The 13,339-nt window shown below is 35.4% G+C and overlaps 1 protein-coding gene across 2 annotated transcripts in view; it reads right to left on the reverse strand.

The window, feature by feature from the left end:
• LOC137075087 (activin receptor type-1-like) overlaps nucleotides 1-13,339 on the reverse strand; it is a 117,781-nt gene that overhangs the window by 10,747 nt on the left and 93,695 nt on the right. For both annotated transcript variants that reach the window (XM_067443280.1, XM_067443281.1), the window contains 5 exons: nucleotides 12,388-12,593; nucleotides 9,064-9,163; nucleotides 8,017-8,163; nucleotides 7,563-7,838; nucleotides 6,127-6,324 (listed from right to left, as the gene is read on the reverse strand). In XM_067443280.1, coding sequence (XP_067299381.1) covers nucleotides 6,127-6,324; nucleotides 7,563-7,838; nucleotides 8,017-8,163; nucleotides 9,064-9,163; nucleotides 12,388-12,593 — 927 coding nt within the window. The remainder of the gene's footprint in view (nucleotides 1-6,126; nucleotides 6,325-7,562; nucleotides 7,839-8,016; nucleotides 8,164-9,063; nucleotides 9,164-12,387; nucleotides 12,594-13,339) is intronic.

The following is a 13,339-nucleotide window of genomic DNA, read 5'->3' on the forward strand; positions in this document are numbered from 1 at the left end:
AATAGTGTGTCTAATGAAAAAGGTTAATATTATTTTGTATTACAAAATACAAATGTAGATACGTTGCATACAGATCGTTCACTCGATCCTTCTAGCAAACGTCACCTTTTCCACCATTTAAGTTCAAACGACAGTCATTTGACAAGGCTATTAATTTCATCCTATGATGTTTTCGCATGCTTGTTCAGAGTAAACCATAGTCACTGCATAGCCTACATTGTGACTAACATTATAAACATGCAATATCGTTGATGAAAAAAGTTGAGTCTAAAATGTAGACTGAATGACACTAAGCAGAACATCTCAAATGGAGATAGCTGAAATGAAGCTTACTTGTTTATTGAGGTTTTCAGATCATCCGCGCGAGAGATAGAGCTCGCGTGCATATGGTTGCCAGATTAGACATGTTTAGGTAAAACACCGGATAGTATACAGATTTTTTTTCACAGAAAAGCTCTGTTTGGGGGATTTAATTACTGAATTCTGGCAATCCACACAAGCTCTTTCTCGTGCGCAGATTATCTGAAAACACCAAATAAACAAGTAAGCTACATTTTATCAATCTCCATTTGAGATGTTCTGCTTAAAGTGTCATTCAGTCGGTCTGTGTTCTGTCAGGACTCAAGTCGCTTCACTGAACAGCTGAACTGCTGTGGTGTGAGCTGCCGATCAGAGCAGAGCTCAACATTAATATTCATGACCCTTCCAAATAAGGCAAAAACAGAGCATTACATCCTAGGGACAATTGATAGGGTTGTAAATAAACCTGTAAAACTGTATCTGGACAGTTTTTGCCATTAAATAAGCCAAATACCCTTTATGTAGATATCAGAGAACAATTTAACATATTGTTTCAAATCATTCTAGGGCACCTTTAAATCAATTTAATAATTGATTATCTTCAGCTAAATCAACAGCCAAAATGCATAACATATCTATGAAAAGTATGCATGCATCAATATTCACATTTTGTCACTGATACCTCAACCTCAATTCTAACAAAATTAATTCTAACAATCACAAGGTATACCAAAAGGGGAAATATTTTAGCAACCGCCAACATTTATCTTTGTCTGCCAAAGATAAATTTGATAATTAAATGTGATGATACCTACTGTTCTGCAGTACCAGTAGATGCTGATAGCTGGCTACTTCCAAATCACTCCTGTGAGTGTTTATGTCATATACAGTGCCTTGTGAAAGTATTCGGCCCCCTTGAACTTTGCGACCTTTTGCTACATTTCAGGCTTCAAACATAAAGATATAAAACTGTATTTTTTGTGAAAAATCAACAACAAGTGGGACACAATCATGAAGTGGAACGAAATTTATTGGATATTTCAAACTTTTTTAACAAATCAAAAACTGAAAAATTGGGTGTGCAAAATTATTCGGCCCCTTTACTTTCAGTGCAGCAAACTCTCTCCAGAAGTTCAGTGAGGATCTCTGAATGATCTAATGTTGACCTAAATGACTAATGATGATAAATAGAATCCACCTGTGTGTAATCATGTCTCCGTATAAATGCACCTGCCCTGTGATAGTCTCAGAGGTCTGTTTAAAGCGCAGAGAGCATCATGAAGAACAAGGAACACACCAGGCAGGTCCGAGATACTGTTGTTTAGAAGTTTAATCCCGGATTTGGACACAAAAAGATATCCCAAGCTTTAAACATCCCAAGGAGCACTGTGCAAGCAATAATATTGAAATGAAAGGAGTATCAGACCACTGCAAATCTACCAAGACCTGGCCGTTCCTCTAAACTTTCAGCTCATACAAGGAGAAGACTGATCAGAGATGCAGCCAAGAGGCTCGTGATCACTCTGGATGAACTGCAGATCTACAGCTGAGGTGGGAGAATCTGTCCATAGGACAACAATCAGTCGTATACTGCACAAATCTGACCTTTATGGAAGAGTGGCAAGAAGAAAGCCATTTCTTAAAGATATCCATAAAAAGTGTTGTTTAAAGTTTGCCACAAGCCACCTGGGAGACACACCAAACATGTGGAAGAAGGTGCCCAAAATTGAACTTTTTGGCAACAATGCAAAACGTTATGTTTGGCATAAAAGCAACACATCTCATCACCCTGAACACACCATCACCACTGTCAAACATGGTGGTGGCAGCATCATGGTTTGGGCCTGATTTTCTTCAGCAAGGACAGGGAATATGGTTAAAATTGATGGGAAGATGGACAGAGCCAAATACAGGACCATTCTGGAAGAAACCCTGATAGAGTCTGCAAAAGACCTGAGACTGGGACGGAGATTTGTTTTCCAACAAGACAATGTTCCAAAACATAAAGCAAAATCTACAATGGAATGGTTCAAAAGTAAACATATCCAGGTGTTAGAATGGCCAAGTCAACGCTCTCCATCCAACCTCACTGAGCTCGAGCTGTTCTGCAAGGAGCAATGGGCAAAAATTTCAGTCTCTCGATGTGCAGAACTGATAGAGACATACCCCAAGCGACTTACAGCTGTAATTGCAAGAAAAGTGGGGCTAAAGTATTAACTTAAGGGGGCCTTAAATATAATAAAAACGCCCAATTTTTCAGTTTTTGATTTGTTAAAAAAGTTTGAAATATCCAATAAATTGTGTCCCACTTTGTTGTTGATTCTTCACAAAAATTACAGTTTTATATCTTTATTTTTGAAGCCTGAAATGTGGCAAAAGGTCCCAAAGTTCAAGGGGGCCGAATACTTTCACAAGGCACTGTACAAATATTATCTTTCTACTATATCTGTCTCCTTGTATTGCTATAAAAATATAGAAAGCATACTGACTTCTAGTGTTTTACTATTTAATTTGTATTACTTTATTTTGATGTTATGTACAATAATGGTCAATTATTACAGCACTATTTTACTTTTTTAGTAATTCAACATAAACAAGCGGCATTGTGACCTGGAAGCACAAGAGAAAAATCTAAAATTATGGTTTTGAAGATAGAAAAAGGCATTGCATCTTTTTTTAGGACTTTATCTGCAGCCAGTACTAACTCTGATAGAAAATCAGCTAATTCTTTGATTGAGTCTGTATGGTGTACTGGTGGCCTTTATATAGTAGCCAGCACAAATGCCAAACGGAATTTTTCATTTACACTAAATAACATCATGTAAAGCACCAAAACTTTAAAATAATTATATTTGAAACTAGACTTCTTAGTAATACTAAAGATATTCATATAAATAACAGCAAAAGTTTGGGAATCTTCCCTTTGCCTTTGAGACGTGGCCCGTGTTTATAACCATAATCTTGGCGGGTTAACTCATTTAAAGGTGCCCTAGAATTAAACATTTTATTAACCTTGCCATAGTTCAATAACAAAGTTCAGTATATGAACATCACATACAGTGAGTCTCAAACACCATTGCCCCCTCCTTCATATGTAAATCTTGTTTGTGAAAAACACCACAGAAAAACAAGTGATTCCCATAGCGCCAACTGTGGCGCAACCGCTGGGATCATTAATATATACAATCAACATTTGCATGCCAGCCAATAAATTTTTACTAATTCGGGGAAAAGACACAGTCTCTGTGTGATGATATCTAGGTGAAAGAATCTCTGTGTATTGGGATTTTTCTGACTTCTGTGACATGAGAGAGCTAGCAGACGGTCAGTTAAGCCAGTCTGTCTGCTTCCTGACCTGGGCCCCAGTGAGTCAAGGTTTAACTCTGAGACTATGTGCCATATTACTAGAAGAGTTGAGCTGCACCACCCAGGAGGGAGGAATATACATTTTTTAAGAGGTCAAATTGCCCCAGAAACTTTTCCAATTGTCTATGAAACCTAAGTTATTCTGCGGACACCACTTAGATAGCCAGCCATTGCAGTCTGCTTCACTCGTTTTTTGACATCAGTTCACGTAAGCAGAGCAGATAGTTTGTTTGCCACAAAAGTTGTAGTTTAGTGAATGCCCCTCACATCATCAGAGAAGCGTAGTATAGATATTTGCTATATCTTACTGGCTGAGAAACACTCTCATCAAGAAACACTCTTACCATCCTGAACCAACTCAGGACCTTCTTCTTTATGTCCGTTACTTCCAAACTGTAATACATTATAGATTACTTGTTACTGTTATTTAAAAGTAATTATTTACTGTACAATATTACTGTCTCAAAATTGTGATGCATTACATTACTCCTGTATTACTTTTGAGTTTTTTCATCAAAATAACTATAGAAGTAGAACTTAACATTCTAAAATGACTAAATGTACTACAGAGCATTTTACATCCAGTAGAAGGCGATGTGATGTAGCATAATGACTGTGGGCTATCCAGACTACTAACAATATAGCATACAATTGGCAAAGTGAAATCTCAATACAATGCAAGAAAGGATGACACACAGAATCACAAATGATCCAAGTATGTTAAAAGTAGATTTGGTAGATTTAAAGTGTATTCATATTAGACACAACAGAACTGTATGTAAACTCTAAGGCCATAAAAAGGTGCACATTTGTTATTTTCTTATTGTTGTCATTATTTTATTATCTTTGAATTCAAGTGGATCCCAACACAAAACTGTCATGCACAAAGTGCACATGATGAAAATAGCTTATGCTTTCTCGAGAAGTATAAAATAAAATTGGAGGACTAACTCTCAGCCTCAGTCATTTTGGTCCATATAAATTATTTGACTATTACATTCATTTGAACATAATTTCTGGATGTTTACCTCAGGTTTTAGACATGACTGACTGGAAATACAGCTTATAATATATTGGTGGTATGCCTAATTTTATATTTAAAAAAATGTTTATTAATTTCTTGTCTTTTCGTGTTATTTTATTACCGTAGTTTGTCTTGAATAGTGCTTGATGACTTTAAGTAATGTTTCTTAAAGCTACACTGTGTAACTTTTTTAGATTATTCTTAGCTAAAATCACTTGTTAAAAATATATGTGCTCATTAATGTATATTTACTTCTTTCAAGTAATAATGCACTCGTAATTTTATAATATACCATTGAAAATACATACGTGTTGGGGGTTCGGATGGCGACCTAGTAACATTGCGGAATATGTATCAGAATCGCCAAGGAAGCTGAAAAGAGAATTAAGACGGCAACGCAACAGGCAAATCAACAAGACAAAAGTAAATATTGGAGTGGCCTTTCCAAGATTGAAAGAGCTCATGAGGAGCAACGATTTTAAAAAGAATGCAGACGTTGCCTGCTTTCTTCTCGACAGGTAATATTAATTCAGCCTATTTGTGTATATTGGAAGTTTTATTGTTGCTTGGCTAATTATATCATGGTGTGCTGTGCATAACACTAGAACGACGTCTAAGATAGTTTTCCTCGCGTCAATGATGAAAAAGTATTGTTTACCTTGTAACATAAATCCGTGTTCTATGACGGATAACATGAGATTAATATTTTAATTGCATTATAATTTGTTTGCCTTACGCTAGTGATGTCGTACAATATACAGAATAACGATAGCACTGATAAAAGTTACTTTACTAAGATTAGCTTGCATTCGTCTGGGAACCTGATAGCTGAAGTTAGCAATGAAATGGTTAAAAATAACGAAAACGTAAAACTAATATTCATTTTACATAGATTAATTTGATCATAGATCATTTGGTAAATTAAATAACTGCAAATTATAATAGTTTTCAAAAGTTACCTCATCACTTGAAGCAACACTCACCGAAGAGGTCGAACTGGAAGCCATGACTAAATCGGCCACCGTAGGAATTGAAACGAAATCGAATTTGAGAGGAGCAGAAACTATTATTCACTGGATGGTCATATACCTTTTCACCACTAGATGGGGGAAAATATCACACAGTGTAGCTTTAAGAAGCTTTTGAATTGCTTAATGCAATTTTGATATAATATTAATATAAACTTTTTTTGCATTGTGACTAACACATAATAATAATAATAATATCGAAGACATTGAAACTGACCCTTTTATAATTGTTTAACAGGATAATTTTCACAACGCGGCATACAGCTCCATGTTAAGCAGCTATCTTTCACTCCTGATGTCACAAGACCACCTCAACAAAGCAAGTTATCCAAGTGCAACAGCAGAGATCGAAAAAATAAAAAATTATTAACAGGCGTGAGAGGGAAACAGATGCAAAGATATACATACCAATACTAACTGTTCTTCTAGCAATTTCCCACAGCACAAGCCCAAAGGCCCAGATATCAACTCGTTTGTAAGACTCAAAGCAATCTGTTTGAATGGAATCATCCAGAACCTCAGGGGCCATGTAGCGCTTTGTCCCAACTTTAGGATTGTTCCCTACATCCAGCTCATTTGTGTCCTGAAAATGCATCACGGCAAGACCTGAAGAACATCATGATACATTTTGGTCATTTATCATATAACACATGATCGTTACACAACTCACATTAATTCACATGTCCCTGGGTTAAACACCTGGGCATTTGCTTGTGTGCATTCTACATTTAAAAGATACCATGAAATGGTTGTTCTGTGTTGATGTCTTTATAACTGAAACAGAAATTTGTGGACAGACATATTGAAACATTGAAGTGGTATTGTAATTCAGCATTTCATTGGACAAATATTTGCCATATTGGACAAATATTTGCCTTTATCTAAGATGCTGAGGCATATTCTGAGATTTATATCAGCATAGCTTGAGGGCAAAAGCTCATTTCTTTTTTAAATGTTGTATAGCACCCTCTTGTGGGGATCAACAAGAATTCAATTTCACATGACGAAGTTAACATGAACAACTAGTTTCCAGAGGTTTAGAAAAAAATGTTTTTTTGAGCACGCAGGGAAAAAATTACTTTAAGTGAAAACCTCTAGTCCCATAAGGATAACATGTTTTCAAATCCTGACTAAGAAGAATGTGTTCATTTTCTTAATTGCTGTATGTGGTTTCAAGTGCTCTATAAAAACTAATCTTGTGTTCCACTTCCTGTGTACAGAAGAGTTTGCAGATGTGTGTTAGCTAAAAGCTACCTAATGGGTTTTCGTTAGAGTTTTAGGGAGAAACATCGAATTTCTTCTAATAAAAGCTTGGTGTAGCAGAAATTAGCCCTGGATCTCTAGAGCGAGTCAGGGTACATTTAATAAAGACATAAATTAAAGTGTCCATCCTCCATGTACAAATAGCTCGCTTCTGCTTTCTACTTATTTGCGTATAAAGAGCGACATGTTCAATAGGTAAATATTGAGGGAACAGACAAGTGATTTTCACAATTAGAAATGGACAACGTGATTGATGGACCGAAGAAGGCAACAAAATATTTACAGATTTAAAATACATTAATCTGTCCACTATAATTCACCTCCATTATTATGGCCCTAACTTAATCATCCTAAAAATAAATGTTGTATACATAAAAAATAAACAAATATAAAAATGGCTAAAAATAACTTTTTTGTACATAATCCTAGATCACATGGTATTTTTGAATGTTTGCTGACACAGTCCAAACTGCACTGTATAGCTTTATTTTAAAGATTCTAATAAAAAGCCATATGAATCAACAGCATGCATAAAATTCAGTGTGTTCATAAAATTTGCATCAATCAGAAGCCATTCTTACCAAGATCTGCAATGCAACACTGGCCATTTTTGTTCACCAAAATATTTTTGCTTTTTAGGTCTCTGTGAGCTATGGCTGGTTTGCCCTGAGTGCCAAAGATCTCCACATGCAGATGGGCCAGGCCACTGGCTATGGACAGTGCCATCCGCAAACAGCTAGAAGCATCCAGCATGCTGAGTTGCAGGTAATCATAGAGAGATCCCATTTCATGAAAATGTGTGATTAACCACAACTGAGTGCTGGAGTTACGCGATGTCATATCTGATGCAATGAAGCCTGAAACAAAAAAGTATACAAGGTATATATTTTTTTTTTATATAACAAAGTTATGTTTAAGTGAAATGTATATATATCATCATTGTTCTGTATTATAAAACTGAGGTATCCCAATGAAAGCAAATGTCATTTCTAGTGGTTTTTACTATTATTTTTATGAAAGGTGTACATGATTTACCCAAAATATTCTCGTGTCGCAGTAGGACAGTGTTGTAGATTTCTGTTTCTCTAAACCAGGATTTCTCATCTCGAGAGGAGAATATTTTCACTGCCACACTTTCTCCCTGCCACTGACCCCTCCAGACCTCTCCATACCGGCCTTTACCTGACAGGAAAAAGAACGCAAACTAAATGTAGTGTCTTAGCGTTTTAATAATGCCGCACCATAGACTTATATTGTTTTATGTACAGCTAAAGACTTCAGACTAAAACATTTGAAACATTTAGTAACACTTTAGAATAATGGTCCTTTATTAATAGGTAACTACTGTAGAACTACATTAACAATTTAGTTACTACAATTAACTAATATAGAAACAATCTTAACTAATCAGTAAGTAATATCAAATTTAGGACTAAGATAGTACCTTATAAGGTAATCAGTAATTACTGAAGAAGACTGGCATTACTAAAAACTAATGAGTAACTATGACAAATTATAAAGAATTACTAATTAATTACTAATCACAACATTAAAGTGTCTGAGATGTGTGCAATTGTCTTTTTTTTGTGCTCTTAACATGGTCATAAAATGCATCACTAATTACTCAAATGTTACCTAGTCACTATACTGGAACTACTAGTGACCTGGACCATTATTTTAAAGTGAAAAATATGTTGTTGTTTCTTTACTTCAAAATTATGGGCCAGATCACTAGTAGTTCTTGAAGATTGTCCTCCTTTAATCTGAATAAAGTCATAAAATGCATTGCTAAATAATCAAATGTTACCTAGTCACTCTTTACTATTCTAAAGTGTTACCAATCATTTTGCAAACAAAAATAGACTATGTAATGTAATATTTTATGTAACTCAAAAGTGAGGTTATGTCAGATATAGCTTACTACTGGTCAAAACTGCCCCATAATAATAGATTAGTAACTAAAAGCCATTTGGTGTTTAGTTCGATTTAAAGAAGCAGCTAACCTGCAACACAAAATCTGATAAATACTTTATGCACACATACATAGCTCTAGGAAAGAACTGAGATGGTGTGGGCACATACCGACACACTCACTGAGAGTGATCTGTCTGGCTACTGTCCTCTGGACCAAGAAAGGTAGTCCAGAGCCACTACCAGATGTACAGGAATGATCCAACAAATCCTGAGAGGCAGAGAAAGAATAAAGAAAAACAAAGTAGTACAGTTACCGTAGTTCGTCTAAATTTGTAAACACACTTATACATTAGAGCAGGGGTCTCAAACTCAAATTACCCGGGGGCCACTGGAAGTAGACTCTGGGTCAGGCTGGGCCGCATCAACCCCCCCCATTTGAGCGCCGTTAAACCACATTCATTTCGACTGTCTGATTAGCCTCTGTTCATGTCAATCACGAGGTGTCAACCAATTATACTGCACGAGAGAGGGCTGAGCTAACTCTCTCATATACACACACACGAAGTGAGGCATAAAGCGTGGCACAGGCACACGCAACGACTCCGCCAAAAATGGTTTTCAGAGCAACGCGCGGGCCACACTAACACTAAACTTTGATGTCAAGTAGGGGGCCACAAAATATCATCCTGCGGGCCGCAAGTGGCCCGCGGGCCGGGAGTTTGAGACCCCTGCATTAGAGGGTAGACCTTGAAAAGCCACATTCCAAATAATGGTATGAGAAAAAAGAAGAAAAAAACACAATAGTCATGATAACCATATGCTTCCATCATTAAAATAGACTATTAGGGAGCATTATTGAAAAAAATGGAATATTACTGCACACTCCTAAAAATCATAGCTGGTTGCCTTCAGACACTTTGAATCACTATCTGAACAAATTATCAAAGCCAAAAACAGTCACCTCCTAGGCATCTAAGAGAAGATTTTACGGATTCTAAGTGGTTTTAACATATCACTCCCAGCACTTTTATGCTCAAGCAAACATTAAGCCGCTGAATATTTGCTTTGGTTGCCAAGCACTCCACAGAGATCTTCGAAAATAGCTTGAATAAGATCCAACAACAGCAAATGAAGAGCAAGCTCAGAGCAAAAACACATCATAATACTCACAAATTCATCAAAACACTGCATCTTTTCTGCCAAAATGTGTTTAAACAGAGCGGAGTGGCTGAGACTTCTGACATAGTATAATTTTTTATAAATTGTATAAAACTGGACCCACTTTATATTAGGTGACCTTAACTACTATGTAGTACCTTTAAACTTACCCTCACCACCACACCTGTCCCTAACTCTACCCGTATCCCACCTCAATATTAGCAAAAGTGCTTTGCAATACAATTTGAACACAGTATGTACATTGTATTTTTTATTTTATTTTTGGCCACCTAATATAAAGTGGGGCCTATTATCTTTACTATGTAAGTACATAGTTAAAGATGCCAAATATAAACTGTGAAGCTATGTGTGTGTGTGTGTGTGTGTGTGTGTGTGTGTGTGTGTGTGTGTGTGTGTGTGTGTGTGTGTGTATATATATATATGTATATGTGTATATGTATGTATGTATGTATGTATGTATGTATGTATGTATGTATGTATGTATATATATATATATATATATATATGTATATGTGTATATGTATGTATGTATGTATGTATGTATGTATGTATATATATATATATATATATATATATATATATATATATATATATATATATATATATATATATATATATATATATATATATACATACACACACACACATCATATACAGGGTCACATTTTATATTTGGCATCTTTATTAACTATGTACTTGCACTATTGTACTTACTTAGTTAAGTACAATGTACTGTGTTCATACTGTATTGCAGCACTTCTCAAAGTCCGGACTCCGGTCTGGATCCCGACCCGGAGGGAATTTAATCCGGACCCGCCTCCATTTCGTATTTCAACTCGTCCGTTTGGGGAGGTGTTTATACTCGACGCGCAGACTGAATGATGAAACGTCATGCTCGGCCAGATTCACCTGGAACTCGTGCTTTATATATATATATATATATATATATATATATATATATATACACACACATTTGTAAAGTTGTCACAAATCTGTTTTTTGCTTTGTCATTATGATGTATGGAGTGTAGATTGGTGTGGACATGTTTTATTTATTTAAATTAGTTAAAGCTAAGGCAGCAACATAAAATGTTTAAAAAAAAGAAGAATGAAAGGGTACGAATACTTTAGCAAGACACTATAAAATTACAGAAGTTAATTAAAGCTGTAATTATGCAGGTATTTTTTATATATATATATATATATGCTCCATGGAAAAAATACAATAAGTGCATTGTATCAAATGATTCATTTAAATATTTACATAGTACGTAAAGATACTTAATATAAAGTGGGGTTAAATGTTGTTGGTATTAGAAACTTTAGAATGAACAGTGATTTGTGCATGGACGTGTGAAATATTCCATTAATTAATAATCTAAAAAAAAAAAAAAGATTTAAAAAAAATATAGCAGTGTGTGTTCTATAGGTATCCAGAAAAAATAAATAAAAACATGTTATCAAGGCCTTTTCACACCAGGGGCCTATTGCACAATACTAGGATAAGGGATTAAGCCGGGATATTTGGGTGATCCTGGCTCAATTTATCCACTAATATACAGTTATCTTTCATTATCGTTATCGTTCTTGGTATGAGTTTGCCTTCAGGGTATGTTTACATGACAGCTGTGTACTAAAATTTGCATAAAAATGACAAGATCCCCAAGATATCCCGGCTTAATCCCTTATCCTAGTTTTGTGCAATAGGCCCCAGGGGCAATAACTATATCAATAAAACTTATATTTTCCAGCTGATAAAAAAAAACACATTGACAGCCAATCAGAGTAAATTCTGCTTTAAAGAGCTTGAGCATTTAAAGTAATAGACAACATAAACCGCAGTACATGGCTTATAATGTACAGAACAATATTGTCTGCTGGTGTGGATGCTAATTGTGGATTGTTTATTTGTTTGGTTTTTTTGGTGTGAACAGGCCTTTATATTTTTATAAGTGCTTAGCTATTTACTGTAGATGGCCTAATAATTTTAAGTAACTTAAAAGTAATGTATTACTTTTTTATAGAACTTTACTTGATCTGTTAATTGAGCTGGTAATCATGACAAACAGTTGATGGTAGTCACAGACTTTCATAAAAGGAAAATAAATACTAAGTCAATGATTAAATGATTCTGGTTACCAACATTCTTTAAAATATCTTTCTTTTCTTTTTTTGTTCAACAGAACAAAAAACTCATACAGGTCTGAAACAACATTGTGGATAGTAAATTATGCCTTTTTTAATTTTTGGATGAACTATCGCTTTAATCACAATCTGATAACAGATTTTGTGATGGTGTGTATGTTTCCCTCACCGCAAGTGTGCTTTCTCCCACATTAGACGCAATCAGACCATCAATGGTGCCATACTCAGCATCATAAGCAGTCGGATGCTCTATTTGGTGAAGGTGAATACAACGGAAGATCAGGATTGCCACAGCAGACAGGAATATCAGAACGATGACTGGAGCCAAAATGACAATGGTCAGCATTGTCACACTATAGTTGGGGCCTTCCACCACTGAGAGAGACACAGAGACTTAAAGTATAGTCATTTTAAAAGAAACTGTTGATATTAAGCACATTTAAATCAGCACTAGGTAACTTTTGCTCTCGGGGTCCCCCTACATTTGGGAAACAGTATTGTCCTCTACTACTGTCATAAACTCTGTCATCCTCCTACATCAGGGGATGTACGCTTTTGTTGACATGACAACCATGATAACCCTGAACACTGCAGGAGGAGTTCACATGCTGGTGTTCTGCTTGCGTTGCGTGTGAAATGTCTTCATCCCAGGTCCAGTGGCATATGTTTCAGCATGTCATATGAATATAATTTCATGGGTTTTATTTTTTTCAAACAGCAAATGACCACGATGCTCACATTTACAAGCCAGCATCATTATAGTAGCCTAGTCTATTGGTTACCGTTTTACAGAATCTATATAAAATTTTAATTCAATGTTTAAGTGGTAGGTAATAACCATATATCATCAATATTATAATAGATGAATCAGCAAATTTGAAAAATCAATTTGCATTATAGCTTGTTCTACCCGAAACAAGTTCGATTAAAAACGATACAGACCCCGTCAGGCTATGGCTGACATGTCATTAAATCTATAGTAAGTCAATGTATCATCACAAGAGTCTTGAAAATATATTATGAATATTATGAAGGTTGAAAAGTTACCTAGTGCTACATTAAACCTCATTTTAAAATAATAATAAAAACTCATACTTTCATATGCAATCAGTCATTATACC

This window comes from Pseudorasbora parva, chromosome 5 (genome assembly GCF_024679245.1).
Source record: "Pseudorasbora parva isolate DD20220531a chromosome 5, ASM2467924v1, whole genome shotgun sequence".
Taxonomy (NCBI): Eukaryota; Metazoa; Chordata; class Actinopteri; order Cypriniformes; family Gobionidae; genus Pseudorasbora; species Pseudorasbora parva.